The sequence below is a fragment of the Notolabrus celidotus genome, chromosome 10 (genome assembly GCF_009762535.1).
Source record: "Notolabrus celidotus isolate fNotCel1 chromosome 10, fNotCel1.pri, whole genome shotgun sequence".
NCBI classification, from domain to species: domain Eukaryota; kingdom Metazoa; phylum Chordata; class Actinopteri; order Labriformes; family Labridae; genus Notolabrus; species Notolabrus celidotus.
The window spans coordinates 31,994,114-32,008,279 of record NC_048281.1 but is presented as its reverse complement, the minus strand read 5'-3'; the positions used below and the strand labels follow the sequence as shown (position 1 = coordinate 32,008,279).

Genomic DNA, 14,166 nt, shown 5'->3' with positions numbered 1-14,166 from the left:
AGTCCCTGAGCTCCCTTGTCTCGTAGGTTCCTCTGAGCTGCCGTAGACGTCCTCCTGCTGTGGACGATCAAGACTCCAGCTGATATGGACCTGCTGGACTCCAGTGGCAACAGCTTCTACTACTCGTCTCATCACTATCACGGCTCCCTCTATCTCTTATTCTCCTTTATCCCTCTTTCCAAACCCAACTCGATCGAGGCAGATGTGTGTCTAACATGAGTCTGGTCCTGCTGGAGGTTTCTGCCTGTTAAAGGAAGTTTGTCCTCGCTGCTGTTACTTGCTAAATACTTCTAGGTGCAATACTCATGGTGGATTAAGGTGGGGTAAGACTTCCACCTCCACTGGCTCCCCATTCAGCACCGAATCCACTTCAAGATCCTGCTTATCACCTACAAAGCCCTCAATAACCTCGCCCCCTCTTACTTGACCGACCTCCTCAAACGCCACTCCCCATCTCGCCGCCTCAGATCATCAGACGCCAACCTCCTGTCCCCTATCACCAAGTCCAAGCACCGCACCTTGGGGGACAGAGCCTTTGCCATCGCTGCCCCCACTCTCTGGAAGTACTATATAAATTCTATGAATTATTACTATTATTAAGACTGAGTCTTACCCTGTCTTGAAGTTGGGTCTCTGTTCATAATTTGACATAGAGTGGTCTAGACCTCCTATGTTTGTAAAAGCGTCTTGAGATAACGTTTGTTGTGATTTGGCGCTATACAAATAAAGATTGATTGATTGATACCTTATCCAGGGTGCAGTACTGCTCCAGGAAGGGAACTCTGCACACTTCTCTGGCCATCTGCATGGCGATCCCCAAGGACTTTATCCTCTCCTGGACTCGACCCAGCTCCATGCGGCTGGTCGAGAATCGCGCCTCGAGTTTATTTAGCTGACTCAGCTGCACATCCTTCCTGTTGACAAAGAAAACACATGCATGGAGATAATTATCACTTAGGAAAAAACCTTACAACAAACTTAGTAGATGTTTCTCCTAAGGGAAATACAGATCTTATTATGCATCATTAAGGAAAGTAAACTTTGAGAGTCCATTCATACCACTTCTGAATAGCATTGAAAGCCTTCTCTGAAGATTGCTTGATCTCCTTCTCCAGCCGAGCTTGTTCAAGTTTTACTTGTTCTGTCAGACCGGTCTTCAGAGTCTGCACGGATGAAACAAAGATTTCTGTTTTTCGTTTCTGATACAAGAAATGATGTTTGGGAAATTAAATATGTCCATAGATATATTCTAAAGGGTCTGTGCAGTATTTGAGATCTTGTGGACTTATCACCTCATGGATGTGTTCCAGAAGAGCAAGGTTTCCTGCAGCCCGGACCAACGCCTCGTCCACCGACTTCTCAGTCTTCTTGACATCAACCTTCTGATCCGCCAAACATACCTGCTGCTCAACATCCTCTGTACTGTCGTTAACACCTGGAGATGATGATTTTTTCTTTCTGCGTGATTTTTCCATGCGTATGCTTAAAGGAATCACAAAACAAACACGAAGATTAAAGTAAAGACATATCCCTTTTTATAAGACTAGTCTGATTATAGTTATTTAAAGGTACAGTGTGTAGAAAGGAGAGTACAGTCATGGCCAAAAGTTTTGAGAATGACACAAATATTACATTTTCACAGAGTCTGCTGCTTCAGGGTTTTTAGATGTTTTTGTCAGATGTTTCTATAGTATAATGAAATACAATTAGAAGCATTTCATAAGTATCAAAAGCTTTTATTGAGAATTACACAGAATTCATGCAATAAGTCAATATTTGCAGTGTTGACCCTTCTTTTTCAAGACCTCTGCAATTCTCCCTGGCATGCTGTCAATCAACTTCTGGACCAAATCCTGACTGATGGCAGTCCATTCTTGCATAATCAATGCTTGGAGTTTGTCAGAATTTGTGGGTTTTTGATTGTCCACCCGCCTCTTGAGGATTGACCACAAGTTCTCAATGGGATTAAGATCTGGGGAGTTTCCTGGCCAAGGGCCCAAAATCTTAATGTTTTGTTCCCCGAGCCATTTTGTTATGACTTTTGCTTTATGGCAAGGTGCTCCATCATGCTGGAAAAGGCATTCTTCATCACCAAACTGCCCTTGGATGGTTGGGAGAAGTTGCTCTCGGAGGACGTTCTGGTACCATTCTTTATTCATGGCTGTGTTTTTAGGCAAGATTGTGAGAGAGCCCACTCCTTTGACCGAAAAGCAACCCCACACATGAATGGTCTCAGGATGCTTCACTGTTGGCAAGAGACAGGACTGATGGTAGCGCTCACCTCGTCTTCTCTGAACAAGCCTTCCTCCAGATGCCCCAAACAATGGGAAAGGGGATTCATCAGAGAAAATGACTTTACCCCAGTCCTCAGCAGTCCAGTCCCTGTACCTTCTGCAGAATATCAGTCTGTCCCTGATGTTTTTACTGGAGAGAAGTGGCTTCTTTGCTGCCCTCCTTGACACCAGGCCTTCCTCCAAAAGTCTTCGCCTCACTGTGCGCGCAGATGCACTCACACCTGCCTGCTGCCATTCCTGAGCAAGCTCTGCACTGGTGGTGGCCCGATCCCGCAGCTTTAACACCTTCAGGAGACGGTCCTGGCGCTTGCTGGACTTTCTTGGGCGCCCTGGAGCCTGTTTGGCAACAATTGAACCTCTCTCCTTGAAGTTCTTGATAATTCGATAGACGGTTGACTGAGGTGCAATCTTACTCGCTGCTATAAACTTCCCTGTTAGGCCCTTTTTGTGCAATGCAATGATGGCTGCACATGTTTCCTTGCAGGTAACCATGGCTAACAGATGAGGAACAATGGTGTCATGCACCATCTTCCTTTTAAAGTGTCCAGTCACTCAATCATGACAGATTGATCGCCAGCCTTGTCCTCATCAACACCCACACCTGTGTTAATGTGTGTGACACCTGTGTGTCATTGAAGTGATGTTAGCTGGTCCTTTTGTGGCAGGGCTGAAATGCAGTGGAAATGTGTTTTTGGTGATAAAGTTCATTTTCAAGGCAAAGAGGGACTTTGCAATTAATTGCAGTTGAGTTGATCACTCCTCATAACATTCTGGAGTATATGCAAATTGCCATTATAAAAACTGAAACAGCAGACTTTGTGAAAATTAATAGTTGTGTCATTCTCAAAACTTTTGGCCATGACTGTATATAACTGTATTGCTCAACCCCCGGAAAAGAAGCTCCTGTGATGTGATGCATGAGAAGTATGATCCTTCTTTTATCAAGTATAAAAAAATATACATTGTGTATATTTTGTTCATTTTGTGTATCTTTTAGAATAGATTTTAAGATTATTTCATTGGTTTTAAAATCTCTAAATGGTCTTGCTCCTTCTTATTTATCAGATTTGCTTTTATCATATGAGCCTGCGAGATCCCTCAGGTCTTCGGGTAGTGGACTTTTAATTGCACAAAAGCTAGAACAAAGACCCGCAGTGAGGCAGCTTTTTAAGTAAGATCTATCTACGATAAGGTGGACGAGCTAACCCAGCACCAGAGGGAATACTGGCAGAGTAGCATCATGCTAACAGAGCTAACACCGGACATGAACGCCACATTGGAAGGATTTCACCTGCTGTGGGTGGACAGGATACAGGAGAGCCAGACTGAACTGGGGAAGAAGGCCAGCTCAGTCCTGGACCCTGTGGAGGTGGTGGCTGACAGCAGAATTATGTCCAAGCTGTCATCTCTGATGGACATTTTTTTCCCCTATATATATTCTTGTTGAAATTCTTCTACTGTACACCTTCTTGTTTGCTGCTGTAACTAAATAAAGGAGTATCTTATCTTATCTTTTATCATCACGGCCCACGCCTGTGGAACAGCCTACCTGAAGAGGGTAGATCTGAGGGCTGCACAGAGGATTAACATTTTTAAAAAGCAAACTCAAGACCGACCTTTTTAGTTTTGCTTTTAACTGAGTTTTAATCTTATGACAGTTTTATTTCACCTTACTTTATTTATTATCTAGTTCAAATTTTAGTCACTTTTTATTTATTTAATTACATTTGCTTATCTATTTTAAGTACATCATCTTATTTTCTTTTAATGGTTGAATATTTTAGTGTTTTATTATCTTAGAAATGTATTTTATTTTGGTGAGTTTAATTTCCTGTGTTGAGTTTTAACATCTTATTTTACCTCCAGTGTTTCCTCATTAAGATATCATGAGAGAGTTTGCACAGATCGTTCAGCAACTTGTTAAAAATTAATCAATTTATTTGATTTCATTGTTATTATTATCATTATCATTATTATTATTATTATTATTATTGTTGCATATTGTTTTCTTAACCTTAGGATTGTGGGTTGAGTTTGGAGTCTGCGCTGGGGTTTGGATTAGGATGGGGGGTCTTTTTATTTTGATATATATCTTTCTTTTTTTTAAGTTGTTTTTATGTACAGTACTTTGTGTTACAATGTCATTGTATGAAAGCAATTTATAAATAAAGTCTGATTGATTGATGGCGGCCTCCATGGAAGGGCTCCCTCTCCTTATGTAGATATAGAAGACTCATTCTAAATTAACAAATACAAAATTATACACTCACTGAAACATACATGTCTGTTCTGCTGGACACTGCTAAATTCTGCACACTGTACCTTTAAAAGACTTTAACGCAGGTCAGATATGTGTTACCTTTTCATCTTGTTTATTTTGGCAGTGTAGATGAGGCCGATGATGCGGCTATCTTCTTGCAGAGCATTAACCCCGCCTTCAGGAAGGGTTGATTCAACCTGCAGAGAGGGGAAAACACAAGTACGAGTTAACATTATTTGGACTATTATGTGAATATTGAAAAATCAGCTTGGTGCGGCTCACTTCTGCTGACGATTTTTACCTCACACTCCGGGCACTTAATGGTGCCGTCACATTGAATGGACAGCAGACAAGATGTGCAGTAGATGTGGCTGCATAGAAGCACACGGGGGAGGTTGCCTTCCCCTTCATCCTCTGACAGGAAGAGAAAACAAAGCAGTCAAGGAGGAATAATGCAGTGTCAGTGCAATCTATTAATGCAAGAGTAGAGGATGTACACTTCCATTGACAGGGGAATGGTCCCCATGTTTCCCAAGTTTCAAATTAAATACAAATTAATGTTGCTGTCATTTTTGTCAGAGGAAGCACACATAATTTGATTTAATATTAGGATTATTTAAACACATTTTTTCAATTTTATTTATTGTGAAAGGACTCAAGATGTATGGACTCCCAGTGGTCAACACAAAGTGACCGTTGTTTTAGTTCGATGGTCACTCTGAGCCATTTACTGTATTAAAGGCTATCATAACCAGCAGGCTAGACTACTCCAATGCTCTCCTTTCTGGTCTTCCAATTGAACACAATTAACAAACTGAAATTAATACAAAATACAGCAGCAAGAGTTTTAACGAAGACCAGAAGGATAGCACACCTTACGCCTATTTCAAAATCTTTACATTGGCTCCCTGTTTCTTTTCGTATTGATTTTAAAATGATTTTACTAGTTTTTAAGGCACCACATAGCCTCGCACCAGACTTCATCTCAGAGATGCTTTTAGTGTGTAAACCAGGAAGGCCTCTCAGATCCTCCGGCTCCTCTCTTTTAGCTGTTCCTAATAGGAGAACAAAAACATTTGGTGACGCTGCTTTCAGCCACTACGCTCCTAAACTATGGAACAGCCTGCTGGAGGATCTGAGGGGAGCTGATAGAGATATAGAGACTCTTTGCACATAAACTAAAACATATTTATTCAGTCTGGCTTTTATGTAGGGTTTAACATTTTTGTAACTTTAGTGTTTTACATTGATTCTAATGTTGTTTTATCATTTTATTAATTTGTATGTTGTTTTATTATTTTATTAATTCTAATGTTGTTTTATCATTTTATTAATTTGTATGTTGTTTTATTATTTTATTAATTTGTATGTTGTTTTATTATTTTATTAATTTTAATGACGTTTTGTTATTGTATAAAAAAATGTACTGTTTGTTTTTATTTATCCAATCAGTTTTATTGATATTTTTATTTTCAACTCTTATCCTTTTCCTTAAAATCCTAAAATATATTTATTCATTTTTTATTTTTATAAATAACACATTTTAAGATGGAAGCTTGGGGCCATAAATAAATCGACCTTGGGCCATGACTGGCCACCGGGCCATACTTTTGACGTGCCTGCCATAAAGTAAGTCGGCAGTGTCGTGACTTTAACTTCTTCTATTTGAACAAGTCCTCACTTAAGCTTCCAGATGGAAATTATCCGTCTTAAACCTTCAAATTCCCCTAACTGTCACATTTAAGTGGATACAGGGTAAGTTAAACACTGTTTCACATGTAATGAGCATACATAATGACTAAGCATTTCTGGGGCCACACCATAGACTGTAAAAAATATGGACGTAGTATCCGTGACGTCACCCATCTGTTCCTGAGAGCTGTTTTGAAGCAAATCGACGGCGGCAGCCATATTGGTAATGCGGAACTCAACTAGGCAGAGTGTGACGTAGTGTGACGTAGTGTGAGTCTCTTAGCCAATGGCTGTGTGTTCCCGACCGGGAGTCACGTCAGTCATGTCCTTATTTGGGCAAAACTCATAATCTTAATATCTTCTGAACCGTCACGTTAGAAAAAAATTCACCCCCCGTACAGTGTATGCCATTAGAGAGATTAGCGTTGTAGGGCCAAGCCGTTTTTTGAACCAGGCTGTAAACAAGTTTATTAATGCTGCAAAGATCGTCTTTTTCCCATTCATATCTATGTGGTTTCCGGTGTTTCTGCAGCCAGCCTCAAGCGGATTTTCGATGTATTGCAGTTTATATCACTTCCGCATTGGCTTCATCGTTTGAGACCGGAGTTTGCCGCTTGGGCCACACTGTGATGGATTAGCTAACAATGTAACGTTAGCTTTACTCACTACTTTAAAGAATTAACAACTTGAAGAAACATTTGTAAAATATTTGATTGTAGTTCAGATATTAAAGTGTGTGTTTCTTTCTGACTGCTGCACACCTGCTGTTACACAAGCTAACTGTTTAGCTAGCTAGCTCACGAGGCTTCCTTCAGCCTCTGAGTCTTAAAACACGGTATAACTGGCGTTCCATGATAAAACATGACATGTAGTGCTCCTACCAGGCAGTGTGAATGCCTCTCCACATAACCAGCAGACTACAGGCCGGGGGTTTTCTCTTCTGTCCATTGTGAAGTGTTTTTTAGAAACTAGCTGAAATGACAGCGCGCGTGAAGAGCGGGGTTCTCTCTCTGTCACGTGACTGTGCAGCGTGATGCGTTCAAGGTCAAGCAGAAGAACAAAGAATATTTTTATTATTAAAAAGTGTTATAAATGTATCTGGGCTCACTGTCACGAATACTTTAGTAGACATTAAGTTACATAAGTTTGTTTTAAAATTATTGATTTAATCTAACTAATAAAATCCTTCCTGGAAAAAAACCCAATAATAATAATGTATGTATTTTAAGCCAGTGCCCTCTGTAAGCCTTAAGTAAATATAATGTTAAATGTATTAAAACATAAATCCCTATAAATAAAAAAATAAATGAATACATTTAATAACAAATATAAATATGTTAAACATATTTGAAAATTGATCGAAGTTGAGTTTTAATATTTGTACATAGTTATTAGTATTTATATATGGTCTGAAATATCATAGGTAGAACGTTTTAGTTGATTTGGGTTCCAAGGGCCTTTAACCCTCTGTAAGCCTTAGCCTATTTTTGGTCATTCTCAATTTTCTGCTATTGTTTTTTTTATGTTTTTTTTTTCAAACCTAGGGGCATGATATTAAAAACAGTGGAGTTTTTTGGGTCAGCTTACATGATTTTTACACATATGAAATTATCTATTGCCATCCAGTATGCACAATTTACTCATGTTGTTGGTATTAGGACAAAAATGGCCGCATTGAGATTGAAACCCATTCAGAACACGTTTTTATCCTGTAATTTCTACATTAAAAAACAACAACATTTTTTGTATTTTTTCATCCCCATAAATTCCCATATCTTGCACTTTAACAATTGGTATTTATTTATTTATAAAAGGACTATGCATATTAATTAAAATGTTTGTAAATATGCCAGACTTAGCCAAAAGGTTAGTTTACATCTGTAATCTTTTGTCATATGTTAAAAAGGCTCCCTAAAAGCATCAAGATTAAACAAAAAATACAATCAAATAAAATAAGAATAAAAGGGAGAGGAGAAATAAATAACACCATACACTTAAAACTACATAAGGAGATGACATGACATTAATTAAAACGTTAATAATAAAATTAGTGAATACTCAGTATGTCTCATTAATACTGAAGTTGATTAATTTTAATTTTGTTAATGGAAAGTTTCATTAATGTATGGCATACCCCTCTCACCCTCTCCCCGATGAGCTGATCCATACCATCCCTGCATTGTCTGTCACACTCCATCATCTCATCCCGAACTGACTCTCTTGACTGCTGCTGGCATTATAATGCATAATATACTGTATTGTATAATTATCTTTGCCATATTATATTATGTTATATTACATTATTATTGTAACTACAACTCATGGTCATATTACATACCCATATTTATTTGTATTTATTGCTTAATCTGTCATTACCAACCATAATCACACCATGTCAACCTGTCACTATATACTGAATCACTTTTAATACTGCCTGTTATTACTTCTATTTAATCTAAATTCCATTGTAACATTGTATACATCGAAATTGTATTCTAGCTTTATTTATCTATTTTTATTTTTACTTATCTTATTTTATTTTATTTTATTTTACTTATTGAAACTTCTTCTTGATTGTACTTCTGTCTGGGTTGCTGTAACAACTGAATTTCCCCCCCAGGGGATCAATAAAGTAATATGTTATCTTATCTTATCTTATCTTATATTTAGATCAGGTTAAAGCAGTGACCATTTGTGTCACCCTTAAAAAAAAAACAATGTTTACAAAGTGCTTTGACAGACAAAAGCATGTAAAATAACTTAGGAGGAAGAAAAATAAATATCTGCATGGCTGCTTCATTTCATTGAGCTGTGGCAGCTATCTCATAAAAAAAAAAAAACTATATGGAAAATGAAAACCCCAATCAAATACTGTATTTATAACATCAGCACCTGTTGTGAGGACATTCATTTACCATTTTAAAGTCTACATCACACATGGACACCTGGGGGCGCCAAAGACTAAGGCACACAGGCTGGGACACAGGTGTTCTCTTAGATGATGACACAAAGACCAGGTGGAAAAATACAAACTTGACTTCTTTAAATGTGCAAATAATCACCAGATTTTTCATTTTTTGATAGATATGAGTTCAGGTAAGTTGAAATATTTGGATAAGCTAGTTTGGCATCACATTTCACCTCATAAAGCATGACCACTTGTTGGAAAAATCTAGTTTGACATGTTTTGTCTTTAGATCTGTGGGTTAGTGATTACTGGACTTCATGTAAGGATATTTAGGATTGTGTCTCCTCATGTATGGAAAGCAGATTTAGTACAGATGTGTTTGATTTTTCTGTGTATGTGTGTAAACTAAATAAGTTAAAATAAAGAGAGCTTCCTTATTTTTAACATGTTTTTTTTTTTAAACTCTTTGATTGTTTATGTCTTCTGATTTTATTGTCTTTCGTTACTACTATCCATCACAATTTACATTTCTCCTGTGTTTTTCTTTGTGTGATATATTCTTTTGTTTCCTTTTCAACCAATCACATGGCTTCTAACAGCAGCATGTCGCTTCTCTCCTCCATCTGAGCACAGCTGCAAGCAGCGCCTCTGCCTGAGGACAACATCCAGCCGCCCATTGAAGCAGCAGTAATCGGGAGTGACAGCCAATGGAGCGCGGGGAGACCCAGACATCAGATGGTAAAAGGTAAATCATCTAGCATGCAACATGGTCAAAACTTTAACCTTCAGAGGATGTCGATCTAAACCCCTGCAGGGTTCGGACTAAATGCATCACATCAGAGGGGTCTTTCCATCCAGAGATGGCAGTATTCCGCCCCAAAGGGAAACTTGAAATACATGTGATTTAACATTCGGCCCCCACTTCTGTAAGAGTGTCCAAATGAATACAGCACCTGGCGTTGATCTAAACTGAAGGTAAACCAGCGTGGAGTGAGGTGTGAAAACCCCTGCAGGTATTAAGTACACCTGTCTGCTAATAGAAGCATGAAAGCAACCAAGATCAGTTAACACATGAGCCTGGAGGATGCTCAACACTTCAGACTCTGACACACCCACTTCTTTGTTTGTCCTTATGAAAAGAGTAAACACATCGCAACATTAACAAAGACTCACTGATGATACTCATAACTCTCATATGGAAGTACAAACACACTGACGTTGGTAATAAAAGAATATAAGATATGATTATGCTTCCACAACAGGGAAATAGTCTCTGTTGCTTTAATTATTATCTGGACACAAAATCTAAACACAAGATGAAACAGATATTTTTAGATATTATGATATTTAGAGTCATTATAAGTGAAAAAAATAAACATATTCGGCCAAAACAATCCTACAGTAGCTCCATATCCAAACCTTCATGTTTATTTAGCGTGGGTTTAAATAGGTTGGTATGATAAAAAACCAGCAAAGTTACATTTGTATATGGATGCATGTTCATCCACTATAATGGTGCATGTTATGCAGTTAATATGGATGATATTTGGAATATAATATATGTTGGAAAAACACTGTTACATACAACAAAGAGAGTCACTGTAGAGACAAATTCAAACAAACCAAGTCCCGCCCAACAAAGCCTTCAAGGTGTGATTGGTTGAGCTAGTTTGGATGCATGTCCAGGTCGAAGTCCAGTGCGTCACCTAAGTTTGGATTTGTCCAACGAGTTATTTTCATTTTGTTTGCATCTTCAAACATGTATAGAGTCCATTAAATCAGTACAAAGCCAATATTTTTAGCTCCCATTCTCACCTGAATGCAGTCACCTTTAAGTTATTTACAACACTGAGTCTCATTTATAGATAACATAAGAGCAATTAACTTTTCTGCTACAACAATGACTAACGCTGGCCACAATTTATTTGATGTGAAACAAAGATAACTGTTATAAATTGAAATAAGCAGCGTCTGTTGATTTATTGAATCATTAATTCATGCTTGTATATATCATCTTCATTCCCAGCACTTTTGTACATAGATAATTATAACTAAATGGAATGGAATGGAATTGAATTGAATTGAATTGAATTGAATTGAATTGATTTTAGTTTTAGTCCTATTTATATCTTATTTATATCTTATTTTATTCCTTCTTTCTATTAATATTTTGACTTTCTTACATATGGTATTTTGGAGCATCCTGTAATAACTGAATATCCTGCCCCAGGGATAAATAAGGTATTTCTGGTTCTGATTCTGATTCAGAAATGAACACAAAAATAAGACTGTAGAATTTTTATTATTTTTAGTTTTTGATACCGAGAATCATTATAACTGGAAAAAACAAACATTTATAGCCAAATTAACACTAAATTAACTTCATATCTGAACCTCCATCTTTATTTATTGTTTACTTCTTTGTTTTAATGATTGAGAAGCTCAGTTACCCACAAAATAAGTGATTAAGACAGAACAATGCAAAGCTGTATATGGTTATGAATGCATTTCATACTATAATGACGTTTGTTACTGAGTGTAATGCGGATGGTATTTGGAGTATTTCTTATAAAATGTAAAATAATAGTCTGTTCTTCATCCCTTTCTGTTCTGGTATTTGATAAGAGAGTCTAAAGTGAAGGGGGAAATACACTGGTTTCTGTTTTTGCTGCACTTTGCAGCACGTGCAGAAGAACCTTATCAAAGACAAATATTGTTTTACGTTGTTTTAGATTGATAAACCCTAAAAGAAATATTATGCTGCCTTGTCTGAGGACTTATTTCTCTTAACTTCATGTGAAACAGCAGAATATTTCCCCCTGCTCTGCTCTGAATTCCTGCACATGGACAGAGTGTGGAGTTATGCAGTGACTGAATCTGATTAGACCACTGAAGGAATCTGGCCAGTGGTCTTCAGCGGGGCAGGATGATCAGAGACAGACTGGAAGGGGGGTAGGGTGTATAGATATGTGCATGTGTGTGTATGTGTGTGTGTGTGTACCAGGGTGGGGGGTAGTGGACATGTTTACTATGGGTAATCAACCAATCAGCCGGGCCGCCCAAGGGGGGGTATGGGGGTGCCAGTGAGGGGAATGGGGGTCGCCCCCCATCTTTCCTCCTCCTGAATGTGGGTCACTTCCCATCCTTGGGGGATTTCCGAGGAACAATAACCCTCCTCCAACCCCCAAATCCCTTATCAAATCATTTACTCGTTAATGATGCTCCTAATTAAGCTGTCTTGTTAGCGCGCTCCTGATATCGTTGTAAGCATAATTGTTATCATTCAGCGGTTTCCTGAATCAATTATTGCCGGTCATGTCTCGTGATGAGACATTATGAGTATAGGAAGACTTGTGTTTGTGTGTACCCCAGAGGAATGATTGAGAATGACCCCCTGCCCCCCATTCCCATTATTCCCTCCTGCAGAGAGTGTTTTATTTATTATTTATTGGATTCACTGAATGCTTTCTAGAATCAATGAAGTACTTAGAATTTATTTGTACGACACTTTTCATTTAAATTGGTTTAGTGCAAACAAAATCTCCCCATGCACACACAGCCTTCTCTCAACACAAGAAGTTTAGCAATGGGTGGATTAATTACAATCAATTTAAAGAAAGAAGACACGGGGTATGAGGGTAAAAACTATCATAAATTGCTTCAATTTACAACAAGGATGTGGACTGAGGAATACATTTGAACTCAACTTAGTATAATCCAGCGTTTTAAGCAGACCGTAATAACTAGATACTCTGTAAAAAGCCAGACTGAATAAAATATTAACCTGAAAAATCCCCCAAATAAAGGCAAGTCTAAATATAGAAAATAACAGATAATTGCGTATAAAAATAAATAAATAGATAAATTGATAAATAGATGAATAAATGAATGAATGAATGAATGAATGAATGAATGAATGAATGAATGAATGAATAGATAAATAAATAAATAAATGAATAAATAAACCTCAATTAAAACCCTTACTACAATTGCATCAGATGTGAGGATTGTAGTTTGAAACATATTACATTGTTGGTTTTTGTTTTGGCGTTTCAAAGTCACCTGTTGTTAAATATATTTCACATTCCTATAAGTTATATTTGAAACCGAAGTTTCCTTCTTGTTGTTCCTTCTTCAGTAAATCTCAAACACACCAATTAGTTTGTTTTTTCCCTAAGGAAGTAAACATTGATTGACCTTCCTATCCCCCTTTGAATATTCGAAGAAGCTCCACTGACCCACCTCTGTGCTCACAGTGTGGAAACAACCTCTTCCTGCTTTTCAGGTTGGGTCGTGACATTCTGAATTAAAATAAAAACCTCAAGGAAAGGTCATGCACGGCCCAGGAGACTCACGGATTGGCTTTAAGTGGCGGGCAACCCCCCAGGCGACCTGATCGCAGCATGAAGAAAACCGGGAGATGGCACATGACAGTCGCTCTCTACCTTCTCTTTATCTCTTTGTCTGAACAGAAAACGACTACCAGGAGGAATCATACTCCACGAGAGAGAGATCTGCTTTCAGCTTAGTAAAAACAGCTGACTGCAAGGCAAGTCTGTCTCATTACATTAATCTGCTGCACATACTTTCACACATTTTCATCATTTGGTCTCTGAAGCCGGTTTTCTGTTTTGATTGGTGGATATCTGCCTGAGAGTATAATGGTTATAATTAGATCCAGGTCAGCTGACACAAACAGACACAGGACTGCTCTTTTTTTAATGGGAAGTGACCACATCAATACACACATGATGCACAAAGATGTTCATTTTTGGGGGGAGGGGGATGTTTCATGTTTGTTTGCTCTAAATGGACTCATTTTATTCGCTGGTTTTCAATCCAGAGCCTCAGGCTAGTTTTAAGGTCAAGGGGCCTTTTCAGTATCAGCCTTTTAAGGTGTTTGTCAGTCCAGCCTATTGTAGCAGCACACTCTTAGAGTCCTGCTTATCTTTATCTGAAACCAATGCCATATTGATTACTCTTACTTAAACTCAGGGACCACAAATATACAA

General features: G+C 38.0%; 1 protein-coding gene and 1 long non-coding RNA gene across 5 annotated transcripts in view; one reads left to right on the top strand and one right to left on the bottom strand.

Moving 5' to 3' along the window:
* rnf17 (ring finger protein 17) overlaps nucleotides 1-7,306 on the bottom strand; it is a 24,926-nt gene extending 17,620 nt beyond the window's left edge. For 2 of the 4 annotated variants that reach the window (XM_034693548.1, XM_034693551.1), the window contains exons 1-6: nucleotides 7,128-7,275; nucleotides 4,856-4,968; nucleotides 4,654-4,751; nucleotides 1,293-1,482; nucleotides 1,060-1,163; nucleotides 746-914 (exon numbers count right to left, since the gene is read on the bottom strand). In XM_034693548.1, the coding sequence (XP_034549439.1) occupies nucleotides 746-914; nucleotides 1,060-1,163; nucleotides 1,293-1,482; nucleotides 4,654-4,751; nucleotides 4,856-4,968; nucleotides 7,128-7,194 (741 nt within the window). In that variant the 5' untranslated portion in view covers nucleotides 7,195-7,275. Of the gene's footprint in view, nucleotides 1-745; nucleotides 915-1,059; nucleotides 1,164-1,292; nucleotides 1,483-4,653; nucleotides 4,752-4,855; nucleotides 4,969-7,127 lie in introns of all 4 variants that reach the window. The other 2 variants (XM_034693549.1, XM_034693552.1) reach the window with 2 other exon arrangements.
* Nucleotides 6,103-14,166, top strand: LOC117819976. Its single transcript, XR_004632663.1, has 3 exons — nucleotides 6,103-6,309; nucleotides 9,788-9,899; nucleotides 13,440-14,166. It is a non-coding gene; the product is annotated as an uncharacterized LOC117819976 (long non-coding RNA).